At 39.4% G+C, this 26,190-nt stretch overlaps 1 protein-coding gene across 1 annotated transcript; it reads left to right on the forward strand.

The window, feature by feature from the left end:
* Positions 1 to 266: 266 nt before the first annotated feature.
* Positions 267 to 26,190, forward strand: PON3 (paraoxonase 3). Its single transcript, XM_008579279.1, has 9 exons — positions 267 to 344; positions 2,020 to 2,090; positions 7,661 to 7,716; positions 12,977 to 13,142; positions 17,705 to 17,831; positions 21,358 to 21,558; positions 22,555 to 22,636; positions 22,889 to 23,017; positions 25,287 to 26,190. The coding sequence occupies exons 1-9, from the start codon at positions 271 to 273 to the stop codon at positions 25,443 to 25,445; spliced, it is 1,065 nt and encodes a 354-aa protein (XP_008577501.1). The 5' UTR covers positions 267 to 270; the 3' UTR covers positions 25,446 to 26,190.

A 26,190-nucleotide genomic window follows, 5' to 3' on the forward strand; every position in this document is an offset into this window, starting at 1 on the left:
TTGGGAAGAGGAACCCCGCGCTTAAAGGCTCCCTTGAACCTGGGCGGCGGGGCAGGGGCGGGAGACCCCCACGCAGCTCGGCAGGGCCGGGGTGGCGCACCCGCGAAGAGGGGGGGTGCGGCGCACCTGCCGGGGGATGGGGGCGGCTCACCTGCGGGGGTGGGGCGGCGGGCGGGGCCGAGCGTGCAGGCGGATGGGCGAGGCCGGAGCCGCCCGCAGCGCCCCGGGAGTGCGCCGTGCCCGCTCGTCGCCACTGGGCGCCCCGACCCCATGAGGAAGCTAGTGGCTCTGACCCTGCTGGGGGCCAGCCTGGCCTCTGTCTGGCAGAGGTTCCTAGCGTTTAGGTGAGTTGTCCCCCTAAATGGGGGGACGCCCCTAGATGGGGGCGTCCTCGGTTTTCTTTCTCTCCTCTTTCAAGTTGGGTCAAGGGCTACCTGGTGCCGACTTCCTAGGGTTAGGAATGAGGGGCTTGAGAACCTCACTCTTCACTCCCACCCAGGAGTTCTCCCTTGAGAACCGCTTACATGCGAAGTGAGTGGACTGCTTGCCTTTCCTAAGATTACAGGGCGGATATGTCCACATTTATTTTCTGAAGGTCATGTCCCTCCTTTCCATCCAGGTCACCCTCAACATTCTGCTTGTAAAAAAAATAAATCCAAAACCCAAAACAAAAAACGAAGTCCGTTAGAAGCGCCGGACTTGGGGGAAGAGATCAGGCTACCAGCTGCGTGTTTATGGCAGACTCAGACATTGCCCAAGGGTTAGACATTGAGAGGTACAATATACAACTCCTGGTAGATTCAAAAAGCTAGCCAGACAGCAGGGAAGTGAGCTGAAACCTGCAGGTGGTAACTGGCATTTTGCAGGAATCTGTCCTTTTGAAGTGGAAAATCTAGCGGTGATGGCCATCCCAGAAATGTTTCAGGAAAAATCTATACTGGGATAAAAAGAGGAACTGGTAGGTGGGGATATACATTCCCGAGTGAATCTAAAGCCTTTGCTTGCCTTCAATTGTCTTTGGTTTGTTTTTGTTTATTTCTCCAAGAAGAAGCTGGTCTCCTTTGAAGTTCACATCTAGAATGTGTTGAGGTGCCTGGTGCCTTTTGGTAACACTTTCTAGTTTAGCTTGAGAGTGTTTATTGTTATATTTACTCCAAGTGTGACAAAGTTAAATAATCACATAACAACAATAGTAATACTAGAGTAGATCTAAGGGGTATTTTTTCCCCCCTAAGGGGTATTTTTATGTGTCTATATGATAAGTCTACGTGTAGAGTTTCCCTGAATATTGTTTAATAAAAAATTTAAATTATCCCTAACATTTAGAAAAATGTTTCATTGTGGAAACAAGAACGCTGTATTGAAAAATAATTTTGCTAATTTTTTAAATTGTGATTAGTTTATTGAACTTATATATTTGCAAAGCAAGCCGGCATAAAATTTTTTAAAAATTAAGTTAAAGCAAAAGCCACAGGGTTTAGCTATTATACTACTATGTTGAATTTGGGGAAAGCAATTTGGGTAAGGGGTTTAAAAGACAGGGTTGTTGGGGATTAAGAGGAGAAAGAGCAAATTTATAACAGACAATACAAGTGTACTTCAAAAAGTTCATGGAAAAATAGAATTGAAAAATAATACAAATCTTTCCATGAACATTTTGAAATAGTCTCATACTTTAGAAAATTAAATGATGCTATTTTGTTCATTTAAATTAATAATATGGTTCAATTACTCATGTTATATATTGTCTTTTATTTGGGCAGCAAATTGTTTCCCATGTATAATCGCATTTTAGACTTTCAGCAATAACTGGGCGAAATAAACTGATTTAGGTACATTATGCACATACTGTCTACATTAGGTAAATAAACATAAATAAAAGGAGTTGCCTACTTACTTTTTATGTTACCTGTAAATCATGATAGAGTTAACCAATATGAAGGTAATTAAAGACCATGTTTAAGCATCGATTTTGGATGTTGTATCTTGATCTCCAGTGTTGGTTTTTATCTTCTACAGAGACAAATTGAATATATCTCAAAAAGAGGAGCCAGTAGAACCCCAGAACTGCCACCTTGTTGAGGGAATTGGTATGTATGTGACAGTACTAAAAGGGGCAGCTCAATTTCTTGGTCACCATCCACCTGACTGAGCCCTGCCAACTAATTTACTTACCTTTTTTGCCTTACACCTTAGTTTCTGCCCTGTTCACTTTACTCAAACTACTCCATCCAAGGTCTCCAGGGGTCTCCTAAATGCCAAATGGTGGGGCTTTTTCTCAGTCCGTTTCCTTACTGACATCTCTCCATCATTTGAGAATGTCATTGACTGTACTGTGGCTCTTCCCTCGCTGAATTCTCCTCCTTTCCCTTCTGTGATAGTTCACTCTCCTTCCTGTCTTCTGTTACCTGTCTTATATTTTTTCTTTCTTTCTTTCTTCCTCCCTCTTTTCTTCCCTCTCCTTGGTGGCATTCCTGGCTTCAAGTGTTACTTCCTTCAAAATTTATCTGCAAGTACCAAGAGGATTTGACTTAGCCCCTACCCTCAAGAACCTCACAGCCTATCTAGATGTCTTTAAAAAATTAATTTGAAATCCACAGTCCAATCTCTGACTTCTCATACTGCAGGCCTTCTTTTCTAGTCAATTAAAGAGAAAGGTAGCTCCACCTCAGACTCAACCTTGGCTGAAATCTACTTTACATGTCTGTCATTTCCTCCCTCATTCCTCCACCCACAACCAGCTCTTCTAGATTTCTGTTATGTCTGGTACCCCCATTCTCAAGAGTTTTAGTTCAAAATCCAGGAGCCATTTGCTTTCCCCCTGTGCCTCCAGCTTCCACGTGAGAATTGCTGGCATTGGTCTCTTCTGTGCACCCACATCGGGCTGATCTCAGCTTCTAGTTACTGCCACACTTCTTATTTGGGCTCCAAGCCATCAATTGTTCCTGACACTGCTGGTAGAAAATAAATAAATAAATAACACAGGCTAGATTCTGTCCCTTGTTCTGGGAATATATTCTTTCACTTTCTCACCTTTGCTTATGAAATTCTCTCCATGGATTTCTCCATCTCTGCTTATTGAAACCAGCGGCAAATTCATCTTCCTCTGAACTCTCAAAGCATGCTGAAACTCTGATTCAGTTATGACACCTACCACATGCTTCATTTCAGAGCTAGCAGTGTTCTCTCTCACCATCAGATTGTAAACTCTCTAGAGTCAAGGACTGTGACTTATTTATCAGTATGTGACAGGATAGTTGATTTTGTGATATGAATTTGTATCTTATTTTTCTTGCTATATATATTTTTTTAAAAAACAAAACCAAACCAAAAAAGAACTCTTGATTTTGGTCTTCTGCCTTTTGTCCCCACTCCCACTTTCTAAAAAAAAGTAACCCGGACCTTGTGTTCCCTAGTCTTAGGAGTGGTTTGTGCTGACAGCTGGTATGCAGAAGGAACTGAGGACAACCCCTTTCCAGACTTTTGTTTTTAAAATCTTGAGCTTCTCTAAGGGATAAGAATATGTGAATTTCTTTGAAAGCAGCGACCCTTGCCCCACTGCCTGACAGCATTCTGGGGAAGGAAGAAAACCTCAGAAGGAATCTTTAGGGAGGCTGGAACGTGTGTACTACAAAGCAAAGATCTTGTTTCCATGCATGACGTGGAAGTGGCAGAGTTGTTTGAATTAAAGAGACCATATAGGTTTGGCAAGAGTAATTCAGTGGTGACTAGTGTAGAGTGAAAGCCAGATGGCCTTCCTAAAACATTCTGTTTGGTTTTAAAAGCCATCACCTAGAATCCTTGCATAACCCTAGCAGAGAGACCCATTAATGACTCACATTGATTTTCCTATTAACTTAGTGGACTGGGGGATCAAGGTCAGATTTAACTTGATTTGAAAAACAAGGAAATGTGACAATCACTAATCTATTTAACTGTTTTGTGGAGTAATATTTATACTTACTACACATATATCTCCCAAAAGATATGAGCTTGCCAAATAACTTAGAGTGATAATTAGACAATTGCTGAGGTGTAGTCCAGCTACAATTTGAGATACCTCAAATTGTATCACTCAACTAGGTTTGAGAAGCTAAAACTATAGTTAATACTGTAAGTCATAGGTTAGTGTTCTGATTCTCCAAATATTTTTTGTTTTTCTGGGGCTTTTGGTTATTTATTTATTTATTGGCAGCTGGCTGGTAAGGGATTGAATCCTGGCCCTTGGAGTTATCAACACCATGCTCTGATCAACTGAGCTAGCCAGCCAATTTCCGTATCCAAATATTTTGAAGAGAACGGCTTAAATAAATAGTTGGTAGCTGGCTGGGAGCAGAAGAAAAAACACAACAACGCCTTGTTACTTCTTGTGTCTAATGGCATATGTTCATTTTATGTTTGAAGAACTAAATACATTAGAATGATCATGGTTCATCTGTCAATAGGACAATACTGATAGATATTAAGGATAAAGGGTATTTTTTCCCCCCTAAGGGGTATTTTTATGTGTCATGGTAGCTGGCTGGGAGCAGAAGAAAAAACACAACAACGCCTTGTTACTTCTTGTGTCTAATGGCATATGTTCATTTTATGTTTGAAGAACTAAATACATTAGAATGATCATGGTTCATCTGTCAATAGGACAATACTGATAGATATTAAGGATAAAAACCTGCCTCATCAAAGGCCTTGTGTCAACGAGCATTCTGTTGTGTCTTTTGCAAGCTTCTACATTATCCTCACAACCCATCTGTAAAGTGGGTGCTGCTCTCTGTGCTTTGCAGATTAGGAAATTGATACACAGAAGAATTAAGCTACTGGCCCAACAGTCTAGAACTAGAGGGTGACAAGCCTAGATTACGAACCAGGGTGATTTTCTGCTATGCCTTCATACTCTCTGTTGTGTAACACTGCCTTTCTTATCTGCTGACAACACACTTTTATTACAGAAGCTCCAGAAAGTATTATGACAACAGAAAATAGAAAATCTAAGATGCAAACAGCTGAAATATCACTAAGTATAGGCTGACCAAAACAAGGCAAGCTAGATATTTAAAGATTAATAAGACAATATTCACAAGACCCAACTAGTCAGTGCGTTTATGAGGCAATGGAAAGCCACTGAAAGATTCTAGGTAGGGTGTATGAGGTTGTAACAGAGCTGGAGAAAAATTCTGATTTGTCTTTTCTTCAAAACCCAGGTTTTTGAGGTTAATTGTATTGGTGGAAGAAACTCTTCCTTTTTTCCCCCCAGCATTCTTTCCGGGAAGAAAAGTTGAAAGGTGAAATATGAAATATGATTTCTCCCTCCAGAAATCATATCTCATATGATGCATTAAGTTTATCTTTGTTCCAAGGCTTTGAAGGTCAAAGATTGTTTTAACCAGGAAGTTATCTGGCTGTCCTTGGCATCTAATCAGAGCTGCCCGTGAAATATGAATAGCTCTGTTAGGGCTTTCCCTGGGCAAGATTATCAAGTGGCAGCCTTTGTATGTGCTGTCTTCCTATCTTTCTCCCCTTCCTCCCTTTTATAGCGTCCTATTCTCCATGATATACTTCTACTCTGTAGTAGGTTCCATTTGTTTTCTCAGCTGGCTGTCATAAACGTTTCTTCAAGCTGTGAAATGACAATGATAAAATTAACTGATAGTAATGATTTTTGTGTGACCCTTTCACAGGGTGCCTGAAGGAATGAAGAAATGAAAAAATGATGAAAGAAATAGTTATGCCAAATAGTAGAGGGTTGGCAGGTTAAAAAGCAGTTAACCAATATGAAGGTGATTATTGGTCAGGCACCTATTCATAAGACTGATTTTGACTTGACAGGCTTTAGTGACAGTTGTGCATAGGCTAATAAGTATGTTGAGAGGACTCAGAGGAGGCTGTCCTTGGGCTTTTACTCCCACAGGTGCCATTGTTGCTGAGATGCACTGGCCCACCATGCAGGTGCAGTATAGATGGAGGTAAAGAGGGGTGGAAATATTGTGCAATCACCTGGTTATTTTGTTCCACCTCTGAGTGCAAAGCACCAGCTTCCACATGCTCTGGATGGAGCAAGTAAATAGACAGGCACAATACCTCTGGAAAATGCCCATTCTGCTGTAGGTCAGTTAGTGAGGTAGGTTTTTACTCTCAGAGGAAATATGTACAATAATGTTTGGAAGAGAAAAGGAGCCAAACCAGAGAGCACACAACTCAAGATATCTCGTACTTAGAAATTGACATGTCAATAGTTTAACCTCAAAACAAGACCAAGTTCAAAAAACTGAAAGTGTTTATTTTATTTATTGAGCCAACCAGCTCTTATTGAGAGCTTCTATAGTGAAAAGGCAGGTATTATGTTGGGTGCAAGGATACACCACTGAATAAAACCCTGTCCTTGTTCCCAGGAAACTTACTATCTAGTAGGAAATTAATAAATGAACAGAGGGGTGTAGCCCAGTGTGAAAAATATCATGATGGAGGTAGTCAAGGTGACCATATTACTACATAAAGTGGACGCTGAAATCAGGAGAGTATGGAAAGGCTGTGGGGATGGCCCCCAAGCTCATTCCAAGAGCCTGTGATCTTGGCCAAGGGGACGTAAGGGTGGGGTGGGAAATGTCTCAGTGTGGCAAGAGAGCAAAACAGCGTGTGCACAGGCATGCAGCTGCATGAGTCTGGCACACACTTCACAAACGACTCACATAAGGCCCCCACACAGCTGGAATGTATAATGACCCGAGAGTGGTGCCAAGATATGGAGGGGTTTGGACCTACACCAAGGATCCAGCCCTACTGGGCCTCTGGAAGGTTTTAAGCAGGGGAGTGATGAGGTTAATGTTGCCATTAAAAAGACAACTGTCAGCAGAGAATGATTGTAGGGGAGCAAAGCTGACCTATGGAGAAGCTATAGTAGAAATGCAGGAGAAAGACCAAGAGCTTGAAAGATGTGATTAACTGGATTTGGGGATTAGGAGAAGGAAGTCGTCATCAAAGATAAATCCAAGGTTCCTGCTTTGGGTACTTGGGGAATGGAAGTGCCATTTATTGAAACAGAAATATAGGAAATGAAGCAAGCAGATTTAATGGAATGGTTAACAACAGCTCTCAATAGTAAAGAGATCTGGTTAAACTCTTCCATATTCATTTATACTCAGTAGTCTAACCTGAGACCTACTGCTTTTATAACAAGAACAATCACTCAGTAATTTCCCAACATGATTATATAATGATAGATGTTTAGGCCTCAACAAGTTGGAAGAGTAGGAATGCTTGGCAAAGAGGTCTATAAGAGACCTTCACAATTATGACTTTCCAAATTTTATCACTCAGTCTGTAGATCAGCCTTCTATGTGGAATAAAGCTGAATCTCTCAGGACATGCCCTAGAAATTGTTATTTAAAGAATAAATCTAGGATATGAATTTATTTTCTAGTTATTTGATTTTTTTTTCTCCGAAAGTGGTGTTCTAAAAAAAGAATTTTGTGTTTGAGGAGTCTAACTCAGGTTTTATTATAGAGTAACATGCCTGTGGGATTCCTGAAAGTTAATATGGTTTCCTAAGTAAATGGTTGAAAAAGTCAATGTAGTTTCCAAAAGAAGTTTAAAGTTTGGACTGTGAGATTTATTTTTTAAGTCTTCAGACATGCATCTTTCTAATTCTCTACTTCTTTTGCAGAATATGGCTCTGAAGATATTGATATACTTCCTAGTGGGCTGGCTTTTATCTCCAGTGTGAGTATTTTCCACGCCACTCTGGTGCTCATGTCAATAGCTGTATAGACAGCTGCATTAATGTTGTCGGCTAGAGCTGCCAGATGGACCCCTGCACTCTCATTCCACTTCTGTGTAAACCAGTCAACTGAAAAAGCCAAAACAGGATTCTGGAGGGCTAATTAGAACACCACAGGAATGCCCAGCTTTGACTGCCCCATGGCTGCAGCTCCCTGCGGGCAGATGCACACTCAGCAGAGTCTGAATAAATGTGTATTGATTTCCATCGGATTCCTAGGCTAGTGTCCAGATCTATCCTTGTTACTGTCCATCCCCATCATTGCCCTATGTGACAGACCTCAGCTTCTGGTAGTCATGTCCTCGCTAAATAATATTCCTCTCGCCTTGCCTGCCTATGTTTGGAGCTCTGTAAATGTTTGTGGATCAAATGCTAACCATGTTACTCAATCAAAAACCCTGAGCACTTTCCATCTGGGGTTCCCTGTAATTCCTTCTAAGTCTTTCAAAGAGAAGGAGAAAAGAGCCTACATTTTTTCCCCTAATACTGCTTTCACAGATTTGGGATGATCAGGAAGCTATGCCAGGGACTGAATTTCAATAAACAACAACAAAAAAATGTATATTTGTAAAATGTTAAAAATTACCATGTTTTTGTTATATCATTTGCACTTTCGAATGGGGACTAAGATTTTGGAAAAGTGGATTTACCACATTTTCAATGTGAATTCTGATTTCTGGAATTGCATGTCTAATACTTCATTTGGGGCAATAAAATACCCCCAAAGAATATGAATTTTAAATCTAAATATTTGGGGTCAAAAAGGTCAGGTATAATAACCATGGCCTGAATTGCTAAACTCCCCTGTATGCACAATAGAGTATAGTGAGGGTCTCATCTGGATTTAAACTGCTGGTAATACTGGTGCTGGTGCTGGTAGTGGTATGCGTGGGTGGGATTTTATTTCTTTCCTTTCCTCTAAAATCAAAGATAAAACAAAACTGTCTAGAAAAGCTTTTTCTTTGTTTATATAAATTTTCTATTGTCAAATTAGGTTTTCTGTGTTATGCCAAAATGATTATTGTGTAGCTAAGAGATTTCTTTGCTGTTAGGAAATACTATTTGTCATTCCTATGCTGTACACTCCCCCCCCCCCCCTGGAACTAAAAGTTCTGAATTGTTGCTATACCGAGAGTAGACATTTTCATCACAAATAATTCCATGAGGAATGTTAATATGAAGTTCTAAATAATGGATCTTTTTTTTGTAAACTAACAAATATCTTACAGACTAAGGATTATGTTTTCTGCTTATTTCTAATCTTTCTGTGCTATAATAAATTCAAGACCTTGTCTTCTTGGTTTCTCCTATCACCTCTTCCTGCAATCCTAGAAGATGTTTGGGAGCTACTTATTTACAGAATAATTCTGTGCAAGAGATAGTTTCAGTCTATGTAGAGATGCCAAACAGGATATTTTCTTCCCTGACTTGGGACTTGGCACCTTCTCTTTGCCTGCAGAATTACTTCTTCCTTCACACTTTGCCAGCTAACTTGTATTACTCTGAGAGATCTCACTATAGTGGCACTTTACTTCCTCTGGAAAGTCTTCCTAGCACTCGCTTGCTGGGTGAGGTGCCTCTTCTGTGGTCCCCCACATCCCTGTGCTTAGGCTAATATGTTCCATATTGTGCTGATAGGCTTCCTTGTAGCTGCATCACCAGACTTCAGGCTCTTTGAGGCCAGGACTTTGGAGTGTCTTGACATGCCCAGCACTTAACACACTACCTACCTGACATCTGCAGGTGCTGGAATATTTACTGAATGCATGAGCTGGTGAATGAGGACAGTGGAGGATTTCAATGACTGTCCACACATACCTGTAGTCTGTTGGGAGAAATAAGATGCCTGCACTTCCAGGTGATTTTCATCACTCTCATTGGTGAATTGTATCAAAAAAAAAAAAAATCCTTGCAATCAATAGCACACTGTAGGATTGCTGCCACAAATTCCTACCTAATTGCCTTTAACAGAAAACTAGGTGAGTGTGAGCCATTTATCAGAAGTGTTTCACTCATTATCACACTTAATCTAGGCCACGTTTGTTTGTAGTGCCTCGCCCTTACCTCTCTATCAAATCATTTCCATTTCTAGAACATTCAGTCTTCCCACTAGCTGGCAGCACCCTCACATGCCCCCAAGCTACCCAGGCACTTGCTGTTTTGTTCTCCCTTGAGCTGCCTTCCTGAGCAGTATTTTCCATTTCCTTAATGATCTGGATGGTGCAGGCAAATCAATCGCTTCTCTGGACTTCATGAGAAAAGGGAAGCTGTGAGATTAGATGCCCCTGACCTATTTTTTCCAGTATTACCATTCTCTGAGCCACTGTAATTGGTGACAAATTGACTATGGGTGAAAGGGTGGACTTGAAGATTGAATTTTATGACCTGTTATTGGGGAGAACAGTGATGCCCTTAACTGAGAAGACTAGATATCAGAGAGGAAGAATTCGCAGGGAGAATGTTGATTTTGGCTTTGACACATTGATTTCAAGATGCCCAAAAGAAGAAAGTACAGAATGCAAGCTCAAGCACCAGAAAAAGGTTACAGGTAAATGAGCATATTTGAAAGTCGCTGGAATAAGGGAAATACCCAAAATCTTATGACTAAAACCTGCAAGAAAACAATATATAGTGAGAAGGGAGGGGAGATAGACAAGGACAGAAGGAGGAAGAATCCAAGAGGCAAGAAGAGTAGCAGGACTTCAACCTGGCAACTCTACTTTGGACTATTTGACAAGGAAGAAGTGGGTATACTGCAGTGTCAAATGCTGCAGAGATGCAGATAAGGAGAGATAGAAGGGTTATCAAGTAAGGTATCTTGAAGACCATTGATATGACCTGTATAGAGGTGTTTTCACAAACTGGTAGGAGTAGAATACTGATTTCAGGGAGTGGAGAGTTGGAGCAAACCAGGCATCAAGATCCAGTGATGTTTCTTTAAAAATTTGATGATGAAGGGAAGAGAGATAAATGAGTATTGGAAGGGATAGTAAAATTAGGAGAAGATTTGTTTCAAGGAATGAGAAACTTGAGCAATTTTCAAGCCAAAGAAGGTGAAAAATGAGTGGTAAAGTGGGAGAGGGGGCTGTGATTTCCAAAGACAGAGCCCAGAGAAGAGAGAACCAAGAAAACCAGTGAAGAGGTTAACCTAAGAACAGAAGAGGGATACTCCTTCCTTGAGAAAAGAAGGAGAAAGGAAAAGAATGGGTAAAACTAAAGAACTACTGAGAGAGAAAGGAGGGAATCAAAGGAAATTCATGTTAAGTGGCATGGTTTTTTCAGAGAAGTAGGAGGTAAAGCCATCTATTGAAAATAAAGAGGAAAAAGATATTGGTTCTGGAACATAATGAAATAAATTCAGAATAGATACTTCGAGAAATCCAACCAATTACCTATTAGAATAAACAAAAAATTTCAATGAACAGTATTGAATGTCCAGTTGAAGTTGGGATGATTGACTTTGTAGTGAAGCTTTTCAACCTGATTTTAGATTTGCCCTTTATAAGAGCTAGACCAGGGCAAAGAGAGTTGGTAGAGAATTTGATAAGGAAGCAAAGGATGTGGCTTCTTAGAGGGAGATCTTTTGATTGATGATGATCTAATCTGGAAGCAGAAGTTTGTGGCTAAAAGCATGTGGATCCCTCATGGGGGTGTGATGGCTTAGGAGAATGAAAGAGAAAACAGCGCCTCCTGTGGTGGGCTTCGGTAGTGCTGGTGCTGTCTGCAGAATCCCGGCTTTCCCCCAGACAACACTGGGGCATGAGATGTGAGCATAAAAAGATTGTTCTAAGAAAAGTTTGAGGATGTAGGTGGAGTTGTTCAGAGAAGATTGACTACCATAGGGAGGTGGGGCAGGGGAAGGACCGAGAATAGTGAGTGAGTGAGAGAGACAGAGACAGAGACAGAGAGACAGAGAGAAGGTAGAATAGAAAAGAGAGAATGTAAACTGAGTATAAATGGAGATAAGGGTATGGAAGAAGATATAAGTTTGTTGACACTAATATGTATCAGAGTGATGGGGAGGGACACGGGGAGGAAGTGGGCTGTTCTTAATTGGTGTGGAATATGCCAACCCCAAATTTTAACACAATGACCTGGGATGCAGCAAGGGCCCGATACATTCAGGGTGGCTATTGCTATTTGATAAACACCTGGTCCTTCTAGCAGAAAGATCCACTGTCCAAATTACTGGAATTAACTTTTTGCAATAACTGGAAAAAAAAAGATTCATGTCAGAATTTTCAGACATACCAGGTCAAAAGTAGTCAGCTCTATGAGACTGGTGCCCCATGTTAATTCCCAGCTGATTCTACTATTTGCCACTACATAGTATAATCAATATAAGGATGGAAGCAATAAAATTAATCCATACACCCCTTCTTGCTGTTTGAGGAAGGTTGGTTGTAGAATACCAGAACTGGAAAAAATCCTAGCAATTATACATTTTAACTTCCTCATTTTATAGATGAGTCTCTTGGCCTGAGGCATTGGCCAAGGGACTCACACACAAGGTAACACAGCCTAGTTTCCTGCATTATATTTTTTTGAGTTAACTCCTCTCTAAGTTAAAAATTCTGTCTTATCTTGAATATGGTTCTTCCCATATTCATGGCCAATGCTTAGGTGATATCGGGAACCCTTCCAGATCAGATAATGCTAACAGCTGACAGAGTGAAAAATCCCAGAAATCTAAATTAAATTTAGAACTTTGAGCATTTTTGTTTGGCTTTTGATTTTAGCTTTCATATATGATGGAGTTTGGATGTATTGTCCTCCCAGAACTCATGTAGAAATTTGATCCCCAATATGGCAGTGTTGGAAGCTGTTTGAGTCACAGGGTGGATCCCTCATTAATGGATTAATGCTTTCCTTTGGGGGTGGAGATAGTGAGTCAGTTCTCCCTCTATTAGTTCCTGCAAGAGCTGGTTGTTTAAAAGACCCTGGCACCTCCCATCCTCTCTCTTGCTTCTTCTCATGCCATGCGATCTGCTTGTACCCACCAGCTGCCTGCCACTTTCCACCATGAGTAGAAGCAGCCTGAGGCCAGCACAAGATGCAGCTGTCCCAGAATCATGAATCAAAAAAACCACTGTTCTTTATAAATTACCCAGTTTCAAGTATTCTGTTATAGCAACACAAAAACGTACTAATACAATGTTTTGATATGTATATGTATAAATACTTATTCTCTATTTCTTAAAGGGATTAAAATATCCAGGCATGCCAAACTTTGCACCAGATGAGCCAGGAAAAATTTTCTTGATGAATCTGAATGAGCAAAACCCAAGAGCACAAGCACTAAAAATCAGTGATGGATTTGACCAAGAATTGTTTAATCCACATGGGATCAGTACTTTCATCGACAAAGGTAAAACCTGAATGTTTAAAGATAAGGGAGAAATGAGGGAAACAGAAACCATTGATCCCCAACTACTCAACATTTGTGTTAAAGGAAGAGGGAGGTTGCTTTTTTACCAGAAAGCTGAATATTTGTAATATGATAAATGTGTATAAAAACATTTTTAAACATTGCATTAAAGAAGGAAGACTAAGATTTTTGGCCCTGTGTAGTGTCTTCCTCTTCATCCTATCCACTGTTTTCTTGTTTGACTGTCACAAACTGTTTGGATACTGTTCTCAGAAATCTGACACATAAACTAAAAGCTCTTTGAAAATAATTGTGTGACATATAAAAGAATATAGATAAATTAGACTCATCAAAATTAAAAGCTCTTGGGCTTCAAAAGACACCATCAAGAAAGTGAAAAGGCAACCCAAAGAATAAGATAATATTTGCAAATCATATATCTGATGAAAGGACTGTATCCAGAATATATCAATAATTCTTACAATTCAACAACAAAAAGACAAATAACCCAATTAAAAAATTGACAAACGATCTGGATAAGTATTTCTCCTATGAAGGTATTCAAATGGCCAATAGTCACATGAAAAGATGTCCAGAATCCTTAGTCCTTAGGGAAATGCAAATCAAAACCAGAATGAGATACCACTTCACACCCACCAGGATAGTAATAATAAAAAAGACAGACAATAACAAATGTTGGCAAGGATGTGGAGAAACTGGAACCCTCATACATTGCTGGTGAGATTGTGAAATGATGTAGCCACTTTATAAAGCAGTTTGGCAGTTTCTCAAAATGTTAAACATAGAGTTACTATATGATCCACCAGTTCTACTCCTTGGTGTATATCCAAGGGAATTGAAAACACACAAAAACTTGTACACAAATGTTCATAGCAACATTACTCCTAATACGCAAAGAGTAGAAATAACCCAAATGCCCAACAACTGTTGAATACTTAAACAAAATATAGTATATTTATACAATGGGATATTATTTGGCAATAAAAAAGAATGCATTGCTGGTACATCCCACAATACTAATGAGCCTTGTAAATGTTATACTAAGTGTAATGAGTCAGTCACTAAAGGCCATGTATTATATGATTCTATGTACATGATGTGTGCAGAACAGACAAATGTGTAGACACAGAATATGGATTAATGGTTGGCAGGGGCTGGGCGCAGTGGGGAAGGAGGAGTGATTTTTTTTTTTTAGTGATGAAAATGTTCTGGAACTAGGTAGTGGTTATCATCACCCAACTCCATGAATGTACTGAATTGTATATTTTAAAAGTCTGAATTTAATGATATGTGAATTATATCTCAAAAAACTGTAACAAAAACATAGCATAGTTATTAATACATTGTATATGCTTCTAAAACAATTTCCGATATTATTTTTTACTTGTCCATCATTCGTAATTCCAAACTAATTTCATTTTTAAATATTTGTGGGCCCATATGACATGTAGAAAAATAAGAACAGTGAAAACTCGCTACACATGAAAGGAAAGCCAAATTGAAGTAATGAAATTCAGGAATTTTAAAGAAATGTTGTTTTTATTCTTCCAAATACATACTGGAGTTACAAGGTATTGTTAAGTATAAATTCCCTCAGAGTGATTTTAATGGATTAAAAAAATGATTAATAATTATTTCTATACATTTATCCAACAGATCTTTGTTCAGTTCTTTTGGTCTCCACCAACACAGATTTGTTTATTTTTAAATAAATGAGTACCTTTCAAAATGCATGAATACTGTTCTATTAAGTAGGCTAAATATTCCCCTTAAAATCCTATATACACTTTTTATTTGCTTAGCAAGCCCTGCTTTGAAAGATAATTGTATTTAACAATTTCACATTGCTTTACAGTTTACAAGGCATTTTCATATATAATAGTTTCTTTATTCCACAAAATAAAACCCTGGGCCCAAACTTAATACCTCCCCTCTCCCTGACCCATGCAATCAACTCATTATAATGTTTTGTCCGGTTTACCTCTCAAATGTATCTCCAATCTCAAATATGTGTCTACCTCTCCTCATCCTCACTGCCACTTTCCCAGTCCAAGCTCCTAACATGTCTTCCCTGGATTCTGCATTGATTTCCCAACTGTACCTTCCTTCTTGTACCACCTCAATCCAGTTTTATAGCAAGGCTTATCTTACATGCAAATCTGATTATGTCACTCTCTTCTTAAAATTCTCCATATTGTTTCCATCACTCTGAGGATCAACCCCAAATCATCAGAATGGCCTGGGTTCCTGAGCACTTCTCCCATCCATTCTGCCATCTGTGTACTCTCACCAGCTTCAGTGGATACCACTCTCCCCCAGACTCTCTGGACCTGGACTGGATTTCTATTAGTTCTGTAAAGTGCCGCCTGCCTCAGGGCCTTTGCATTGGCTGTTCCCTCTGCCTGGATTGTCTTTCCTTCACTTCTGACCTACTCTTCCTCCCCACTTTAAACACAGCCTTCTCAGAGCAGCCTTCCCACCGTCTTGTTCCAGGTTACGTACCTCGTTACAGTTCCTCTCAGTGTACTACTTCTTTCAGCGCTCCCCTAATGGGTTTTTTTTTAGTGTTAAAAGATACCAGCCTTCTTGCCTTTTCCTGCTATTGCTCTATTGCTCCTTCTCATCTTCAGATCCAAGCTTAACTGTCACTCTTCAAGTAGGTGACACTCTATGAAGAAGGTATCTCCCTACTCTAGTATTTTTGTTTTTAGTTTATTTACTAATTTTCCTTCTTTTTTTCCCTTTAGAATATAATCACCATAAAAGCATATGTGATTTGTTCATTACTGGATTCCCAGAGTCTAGAATAAAATCTGATGCATAGTAGGTACTTTATGAATATGTGTTAAATGAATAAATGAGTGAACCCTATAGGACAGGTGGAGCAGATATTAATACTCAGTTTTATAGGTGGAGAAACACAGTTTAGAGAACTGCAGTCAAGTATGACTTCACTTTTGTCATTAGTAAATGGTCAATCCAGAACTGGAACCCAGGTGGTCTCACTTCTAATTCTATGTCTTTTACTGAGGTGAGATTAGTCCAGACCTTATTTAAATAATTCAAAAGCCTTTCCTTTTTTGCATGACACTGTACTAGATATAAAATGCTTCATTGGAGAAGGTATAATAAGTAAGCAGGTTAACCTGGAGATATTTCATTACATGGATAGTGTTAAAGGTGAGTTATCTGGGGAGGGGGTGGGGGAGAGGGTGGTGATGTGATATTTGGTTTTGGGGTTTTTTTTGAGATGGGACCAGTTTTCAAATTAGCCCTCAATCATATAATCAGTGTTCCAGAAGTTGAGTATATTATGATTGACAACTTATTTATTAGTGACCTTCCTTAATTAGGGATCTAATTCATAAGGCCAAAACATTACACATAGAAATAGGGATGGAATAAGGAGAGAGAGAACAAAAGTATTCTCACTAAGCATATTTTATATGGAAGGAGGGATCACACTGGAGGCACTCAGAGGGGTAACACCAGAAGAGCACATAGGATTGTGGACACAGCAGAAGAGTATCTGACTGAAGAGTCATGTTGGGGCTGAAATCCAACCCATGTTCTGCTTACAAAGCCCTGGGCCCTGGAACAAAGCTGGCTCAGACCAGAAGAAAGATTCATGTGTGAGGGAGCACCTTTCCTTAATTTGCATAAAGTTGTCCAATGTGTTTCAGGGGCCCTGAGTACAAACTGCATCTCAGGGCTTGGGATAGCTCCATCACGTGCTTGGAAACTACATCAAGGGAAGGAATAGGAAAGACAAACACAGAACGAGTCCTATAGTGGGAGGATGCAGCCAGATCCTTTAAAACTCCAGAGTTCATCGGACTTAGGGCCCCTTTTCAGATGTCAGAAAACAGTACTCTGAGAAACCAGGTTACTGCCCTCAATCCTGTTCATAGCAGTTGGTATTATGATATGAAAACAGGACAGTGAACGTTCTTGAGGTTGCTAATACTTGGAATTAGCTAATTTGTTTTCTATTTCATTCATATTTACATTCCATGTCCATTGGGTTCACTAAATGTTATTATTGCAACTGCAAATATTTGACTTTGTCAGAAGTTCTTTGTCTAGCTGAAATGTTGCTTATATTAAGACACTGCCCTGATATTTCTTGAACTTGTTTTGCAGTGTAAACAATTATCACACACACAATAATTCTCAGAGAAGTTTTGTTTGCTTGCGCCCACTTCTCTTGTTGAAGGGCCATCTGGGGAAACCACATTCATGTTTATGCACCATTGTAGCTCTGTGTTTGCCTGTAAGAAATTGTATGCAGGTGAGACTAAAGAGAACATTGCAGAAATGTCTGTGCTTGTGGTGAAATCGCTGATGAATCATTCACTTTCTGAGCTTCAATTTCTTCAGCAAAATGGGGATTCTGGCATTTGTCTGACTTATCAGGTGAGGGTCAAGTGCAAGATGTACGAAGAAAACCCTTGGAAGTGACCAAGTTTAAAAACAAGTCTAATAACAGTTGCAACAGAAATAAGCTGCTTGGAAATTATGCTTTTTTTTTTTCCATTTAGACTATACTGTGTATCTTTATGTTGTGAATCATCCCCACATGAAGTCCACTGTGGAGATATTTAAATTTGAGGAACAACAGCGTTCTCTTGTACACCTGAAAACTATAAAACACAAACTTCTCAAAAGGTATGGAATTAAAGTATTATCTACTTCTATTTATTTTGCACCTCTGCTGTGTGCTTTGTTTTCTTTGATTCAGCAGGCTTTCTTAAACTTTTGTTTTATAACATTTTTTCTAAAGCTTCCTAAAGATTCCCATGGTGACACTCTCCAGCACCTCACTAGTAATTGCTGTGTTCAGTATTGAATATCCCTATATTTTCCAACTTTTTGAAAGCATTTTAATCCTATAAAGGTGCTCAATTAGATTCTCAGCTCTAATTTCATCCTCTTTACAACAGCAACTCAATACCTACTATCGGGCTCTCTTTAAACACCTACACCCTTTTCTAGATATCCTGGTAGGTGGCATTCTGTGAGCCTCACCCACTGGCTATTATAACCAACCTCCAGATGGACAGTTTTCTTTGTTCAATCAGAACTTTAAAGTAGAATTTGAAAAAAGCCCATGGGTGCTTCTAAAAATTGCAATTGTTAAGCATTGACTATTTGCCAGGTACTATGCCAAAATTCTTCATTTAACTGAATTCTCACAACAGCCTTTAGTAATAGGCATGAGTAAACTAAGTCTTAGAGAAGTTTGGGGTCAAGTAACTTGCCTAAGTCTCACAATTTGTAAGTGGTAGAACCGAGTTGTAAACATATGTCTGTCTGAATTCAAAGCTGACCTCCTGATTACAATGATGAGCATCTTTCTTACTGCAGAAAGATAAAATGTTTTTTAATAGGCTGTTTCAAGGCTGTAGCAAATAGTGAAGAATTTGTCTTTTATAAAATGGGCTCAGTGCTAAAAGACTGGTTCTAAAACAGTAGAAGTTGGCTTTTCCATAGGATAGAAGAATAGGAAAAGAAAAGCGCAGAAGTTGATCTCCTCTTCTTTGCTCTTTCTAAACACCATATATGAATTTCTCCCCACAGAATTTTGGGGCAACAGATGCAGAGCACAGAAGAAAGAGAAGTCGAAGTTATTGACTCCTCCCATAGTGCATTGTGCTGGGTTTTGAGGCAATAGAGACCAGGACTTCCACTGAGTCTCTGAAAAAGGGTAGACAAGTCACTTAATCTGTGCCTCAGTTTCCTCAGAAAAAAGGGGATTCCCTCATTGGCCTGACTTACCTAAGTGGTGGGTTGTGAGGATCAAATACAATAGCATATGACCTTACCGGAAGAGTTCCCCAGAAGCACAGCCTGAGGGAAAACCTGATATGTGTTCACTTTACTAGGGAGTGCAATCCCAGGAAACAGAAGTGAGAGACCAGCCTGAGGCAGGAAATGGATTGAATTGTTTCTCCCCAAAAAGATATGTTGAAATCCCAACCCCTAATATCTCAGAATGTGACCTTATTTGGAAATAGCATTATTGCAGAGGTAGTTAGTTAAAAGGAAGTGATACTGGAGTGGGGTGTACCCCTAGTCCAGTGTGACTGGTGTCCTTATAAGAAGACAGATGATGCAGAGGGAGAATGCCATGTGAAGATGCTGACATTCGAGTGATGTATCTATAAGCCAAGAAATACCTGGGGCTGAGAGAGGAGAGAGAGAGAGAGAGAGAGAGAGAGAGAGAGAGAGAGAGAGAGAGAGAGAGGAAGAAAAGACCACAATAATATGTTGAACTTTCAAAAAGAGAGAACAAACCTAAGGATACTAGAGATGGGAGTGAGGGAGGGAGGAGGGATTGGGGAGTGATTGGCTGCGTAAGGGGCATAAAGAATAATTATGATTTGTAATAATGAATATGCTAATAAAAATACAAATAAATAAATAAACTTTAGAGGGAACACAGCCCTTCCAACTCCTTGATTTCAGATTTCTAGCTTCCATAACTATGAGACAAGAAATTTCTTTTGTAAGCCACCCAATTTGTGGCACTTTGTTATGGCAGCACTAGGAAACTCATACAGGGAGAGAGCCATAGCAAAAGCATGATCAAGCCAACCACTGCTAAGTGCAACCAATTGCTTGAAATCATGGGATTATCCTTCAGTAAGCAATATAAACCTCACGTCAGGGCAATCTGTTCAAGATAAGAAAGGGAGAAGAGTGTATCCACCAGCCCCATCTCCCATTCGTCAACAAAGATTTGCCTCAGAGGCTTTTGACTCCCCTACATTCCTGGTTGTGCGCGTGCAAGTAACGTCTGCTGGCATCCCATGCTTTGACGTCAACCTGGAAGGCTGGAAGTGGGAAGCAAAGGCCCATCACAGGCGTGAGGTAAGGGCACTGTTCGCTGTGCCTGTGGGAAATGTGTCAGACCCTCTGCAGAACTGGCTGAAGTAGAGGCAGCTGGAGCAGGTGAGTGAGGCTGTGAGGATCTAAAGAGGAGCTCGAGGTGCCTGGATACGTACAATGACCAGGCACTTACAAGGAGCAGAGCAGAGTGCTATGGAAACATACTGTGAGGGTATTTAACTTAATTCATTGTGTCAGGAAATACCTTTCAAAGGAAGGAACACTTAACCTGAGACACAAAAGATGAGTAGCCCAGTGACCTTGGGAAAGTCGTTGTATGTTAAAATCCCAAAATATTTCCTGATTTTTACAAATTTTTCTTTCCTAAAATTTAATCTAAAAATGTTTAATCCTTTCTACATTTTTTTCAAATCACCGTTTTGTTTTTGTTTTTTCTTTTCAAAAATGGAAATGACTTCATTGTTTTTTGCTGGTTGTAAGAGTAAGGCTTGCTTTGTTTAAACATTTTTTGGGGGTTGTGGTTGGCCAGTGTGGGGACCCGAACCCTTGAGCTTGGTGTTACAACTCTGTGTTCTTACCAATTAGATAACTGATGAGCCACATTTAAACATTTTAATTGTATTAAAGAACATGAGAAAGAACAATACCCATAATCCACCTACTCTGAGAAAATATAAAGGTCAAGACAGACTTGATTATGCCACAATAACAGAAAAGAAAAACCCTGACATCTTAGTGACTCAAAAGCACACTGTTTTATTTTATTTTATTTTCTTCCTCATGTTATATATCCAATGTAGGTGACTTAGGGACTCAGTTTCATATTGTCCTTACAGTCTATCATAAGTTACTTGTTAGTATGGAAACATGAGGGAAACAGGGTGGAGCAAGCACTGGCTCTTAAAGTCGTCTGGAAGCCACACACATTACTTCATTCATTGGCCAAAGCAAGTTGTGCGGCCATGCCTAACTTCAAGTAGAGGGAGAAGTCTAATTCCTGAAGGAGAACCATAACAGTGAACTGCAGCGTAACTGCGGCAAATAACCATTACTAACATTTACAAGTCAACAAATTTTGGAGTTTGAAGCTTATTTGTGTATTTATTTCTTTTTACTGACCTCTATGGAAGGCAAGAGTGAGAAAATAACAAATGAATAAAGAAAACCCATCAGGGCAAGGCAAAATTATGTTCTTTCTGCAAAATTCTTTAATTCATACTATTCATGTATACTTTTTCAAATTGATGAACATATTGGTCTATGTAGACATTAGTGATTTGGACAACCATCAGAATATTTAAATATCCCATGAGTTTCTCTCTCTTTTTCTCTCTCACTTTAGAGTGAATGACATTGTGGTTCTTGGACCAGAACAGTTCTATGCTACCAGAGATCACTATTTTACCAGCTTCTTTATGTCACTTATTGAGATGATCTTGGATCTTCGCTGGTGTTACGTTCTTTTCTACAGCCCAAGAGAGGTCAAAGTGGTGGCCAAAGGATTTAATTCTGCCAATGGGATCACAGTCTCACCAGACCAGAAGTAAGCTCTTTTACAATTTTTCTGCCCTTTGCCCTTGACATTTTTGTGGACTCTTTCCCTTACAAGATGGTTACTTCTTTAGGCCTAAGTGGTCAATGTGGGTGGCGGGACTAGGCACAGCCAGGGTTCACTAAATGAGTGATCTTAAGCAAACTATTTGTTCTTTTGCATTTCAGGTTCCCCTCAGTGAAATGAGGTATTTGGACTCAAGGATATATGATCCTTGTTCCAAATTCTTACGTGACTCTAGAAACACACTTGCCTAACACAGGAGAACAAATCTGCTATACCTCTGCCCATTAAGAGGCTAGGATATATTTAGCCACTTATACTAAGTTCAGTTACCCAAAAGCTCTTATTTGAAATAGGTGCCTAATTTATATTAGGCATAGTGATTGTGTAAGTTTCAGACTTACTGAATTACAACAGCAGACCATTCAATGAGAAAACACTATTTTAAGAAGCATGCAATTTTATGAGAAGACACTCATTGTAAGTGTTTTAAAATGGAAGGTTTTTTTAAAAAGAGAAGTAGCATGAATATTAACATACAAATTTGAGATAATGACAAGAGATGATCCCGTGTAAAACAAATCTGTGTTCTTCCTCTTTTAAAAAATGATTGTGATTGAGCTTCATGGTCATCATTTTCAAGCACTAGTTTTGGGAAGTATAGACTTTTTTGGCCTTATAAGAGGTCTGTTTACCTCCATTCAATTTAAAGAAAAAATTGTAATTTCTAAATAATGGGACTGAGCCTATATGTCATCTAGAAACACTAATTTCATTACTTTAGAGTCTTCTCTCATGTTCAAAGTCAGTTCAAATCACTTAAAGAATATTTAAAGACCCATCACTTCTTTTTCTACTGTGTTTAGAAAGGCATTGCAGTGGTAGTTTGGACTACTGTGGATTTTTATACCTCTTCTCCAAAATAAAAGTTAGTGTTATCTCTCATTACTAGTTGCCTAAATGTAAATGTCATTTACTTCAAAGGTATGTCTACGTAGCTGATGTAATGGCTAAGAACATTCATGTAATGAAAAAGCATGATAACGGGGACTTAACTCAGCTGAAGGTAAAAGTACCCTGGCTGCCCACACAGCATGGCTTCTTACATTGGCCCCCGTGCTCAACCCAGAAGTATGCTTCTTGAATGAAGGAAGCATGACTACTTCAGAGCAATGCTGGTGAGACTGTACTCACACTGCTAAAAAACAATAGCAAAGCCCCCTAAAAGTACCAATTTCCAGTGCCACAAGAAGCCAGTGGGGTGGGGCAAGGGAAGAATAGTTGAGACAGTGTCTTCACTACTCCCTCTTTTTGGAAGGTGATACAGTTGGACACCTTAGTGGATAACTTGACGGTCGATCCTGCCACGGGAGATATTTTGGCAGGCTGCCATCCTAATCCCTTAAAGCTGCTGTTCTATAACCCAGAGGATCCTCCAGGATCAGAAGTAAGTTCCTATACTTCTCTAAGCTCACAGGCAAAGCTGCAAGAACAAACAGTTTGTTGAGGTGACTTGGGAGAATTTAAGCAGGTCATATTTGATGTTCCAGAACTGAACAAATTCTACACATGAAAAGAGTAGAGAGTTTGGCAGGATAGCAAGATAGGGCTCATTAAGTATTTCAGGCCAACAGGTGCCAATTTAACATCAGTGCCAGACAGTGTGGTCCATCCCTGCAAGGGCTATACTTGCTTTTGGGAGTAATGGAAAAAATATGAACTTGATTATTCATATCGACTCAGATTGCATATCATGTTTCCAATCAGGAGGCATGCTGTGAGCAGGTCTCACAGTTAGGCAAAGAGAGAGGTATGGATAGAATCATCTTCTTTCACACTACCCAATCTGAAACCCAAACAAAAAGGTTAAATAACTGTAGTCTCAAAACCAAATAAGTTTTCACCTGCAGGTTCTAAAGTTTGCAATGGTGTTGAAGGATGTCTCCTTTTAAAGATGTTGTTTGTTTTCCTTTAAAGTATCTCTTCTAAAACAATAGCATAAGCCATTGAATTTTCTATGGCATTGAAAACAATAGCGTAAAGTGTTGCATTTTCTATGGCATTGAATTTAAGAATAAAAAAAAAAATCTCTAGTAAATTTAAATATAGCTATAAATTCTTGGCACACATACTCAGAGATTTAGTCACGAAAATTTATTGAGCACCTATAATGTGCCAGACATTGTTCTAATGCTTAGGATATATCAAAAAACAAAACATACAAAGATCCGTTTTCTTGGGGAGGGGAAAAGACAGTGAACTATAAGCATAAGAAATAAGTAAATTATACAGTAATTTTGAAGGTGGTGAGTTCAGTGGGAAAAAACGTACAGCAGAGTAAAGATTGCTGTGAGCAGGGGGATGAACAGGTCCTATTATTAATTACAGAGATCAGAGGGGCTTCATTGAAAAGATAGGGTTTGAAGAAAGATATAATGTTTGGACATAGGTTTGGGGAACTGAGAAACTGACATTCAAATCATAGCCTTGTAATTGGCCTGGTGGGTAAATCAGAACATGCAGTTATTTCTGCTTCCAATATTGCTGTTTTTCAGTTAAAAAAAAACATAAGATTTTATTCTCTTATTGACATATTACTCACAGCTTCTTAGAAAGAATGCTAAGAAATATTCAATTATGAGCCTAGAACCTGAAGAATTGTTACCCTAAAGTAACAGGTATTCTTGCCTCAGACAAGTGTCCCCAGACATGACAGATGTAACTCACCTACAAAAGCCCAACCACAATGTCTACTTTAAAGGAATGAGAATATGATCCATAGGATAATAGAAAAACTGTTTAGGATCTTTTTTCATATCTCTATTTTCAAGTTGAATCATTTATTTTAGATAAGACTTCTTTCTGCACAATTACTGACATCCTTTATTTTGGGTTGAGTCTCATGTTTTCTACATAAGATCCAATCTTGAGCATTTGTATGTAACAAACCTGAGATGAAGTTGTGGGACCTTCCTTAGGATTAAAAAAAGCAAAACTAAGCTAAAGTCTAATCTAAAGAAATTTTGGTACAGACTCATGAGTCATGAATTTCTGATTGTTTTCCTCTGATTCCTATTATGTTCTGTTTGAATAAACTTCATCCAGCTATTTGGAAGCCTGAGTGCTTATATATTTACTGATTAGCAAAATTAAGTGTGTTAATTCTAAGAATCAATGACAATACTAGGCAGTGATGTGTCAGATGGAAGTCCATAGTGGTATGCATTCTTTTTGCTTCCTAGTCATTTTGCAGATGTGAGGGGGCTCTACCTGTGGTGACTACCATTCTACCAGTTACCAGGTTGGGTTGGATGGCTAACTGGCTGTCCCTTTGTCATTTTGTCCTGTGTTTCCCTCCCCAAGCTACAGGCTCAGTCAGAGGCTAGACTTTTCCCACAGAGAGAGGACCACTATCTGCTCAAGAATTAGATAAGAGTGGCCTCGGGATCTTACCTCCTCCTTTAGATGCCCAAACTATCGAAATTGTATAAGCCCTCTATTGAAGAATTTAGCCAATGTCAGATAACCGGTCCTCTATAGTGCATAGACACCATTAGGACATTAGTATGTTCATCAGAAAACATCACTGAAGATATACAGACTTTAGCTTACTGATTTCTGAAAAATATATCAGTCCGGGGGTATTTGGGAAGGAAAACATCACTAGATGGATGCTTGCTTATACAGCATACTAATGAATGATTTTCTCTTGGCAGGTACTTCGTATCCAGAACGTTTTGTCTGAGGAGCCCGGGGTGAGCACTGTGTATGCCAACAATGGCTCTGTGCTTCAGGGCAGCTCTGTGGCTTCTGTGTACCAAGGGAAAATGCTCATAGGCACCATATTTCACAAAGCTTTGTACTGTGAGCTCTAGACTCCAGACATTCGGTAAAAGTAAGCCCCTAATTATATGGTATGTGGAACTGTGAGAAAATAACAAACATCTATTATACCTAAAATAGCAAAAAACAAAAGTATGTCTTGCTTTTCTTATGGATAGATGTAAAGGAGCAGAGGAAGGTTACATAAAATCCACCAAATTGTAAGTCATGTTAGTGACAGTACAACAAGAAGCCAAACTGCTCAACTCTTTGTCTAGCATCCCCAATGTTTCTACAATAAGAAGTGTGGGCTGTGACCACTGAGGTCTCCAGCTCACCCAGAGCCCTTTGGTAACCATGTAGGAAAATTACCTCCTACAACTGTGATGTTCTGAGTCTCCTACAGTCCAGACCAGGAGAAAAGTTAACATTCAAATATTTACAAATCCTCTTCTCTTCCCCCAATTAATGCTGGGCATAAACTGCTAATCAACTGTCCCAGCCCACAGGTAAAAGCAAGAACTGGCATCACGAGACTGCCCAAAGCCCTCCTCAAGCACATGTTCTCACCAAGTACAGACATTCAGAAAATCGGGTTCTGAGAAATCTGACAGCGACAGGCCTCACTGGTTACTTTAGGGCAGGCAGGGCTGATCCGTTCATTTGTAATAAGTCTTTATTTGTACTGATGCTTGTATCTGAAGTATTGCTAATGTGCTTGGCTTTCAAACATTATCTTTGTCTGCTTATAGCTCACTCTTCTGTTTAATTCAATAAACACTTACTAAACAACCTAAA

This window comes from Galeopterus variegatus, unplaced genomic scaffold (genome assembly GCF_000696425.1).
Source record: "Galeopterus variegatus unplaced genomic scaffold, G_variegatus-3.0.2 Scaffold1850, whole genome shotgun sequence".
In the NCBI taxonomy this organism is placed as follows: domain Eukaryota; kingdom Metazoa; phylum Chordata; class Mammalia; order Dermoptera; family Cynocephalidae; genus Galeopterus; species Galeopterus variegatus.

What these genes read in the sequence shown, in the direction of transcription:
- PON3 (XM_008579279.1), top strand. Translation starts at nt 271, where the DNA reads ATGAGGAAGCTAGTGGCTCTGACCCTGCTGGGGGCCAGCCTGGCCTCT. An exon ending in GGCTGGCTTTTATCTCCAGT is followed by an intron (nt 7,717 to 12,976) that starts GTGAGTATTTTC and finishes TATTTCTTAAAG; the next exon opens with GGATTAAAATATCCAGGCAT. An exon ending in CAGTACTTTCATCGACAAAG is followed by an intron (nt 13,143 to 17,704) that starts GTAAAACCTGAA and finishes TTTTCCATTTAG; the next exon opens with ACTATACTGTGTATCTTTAT.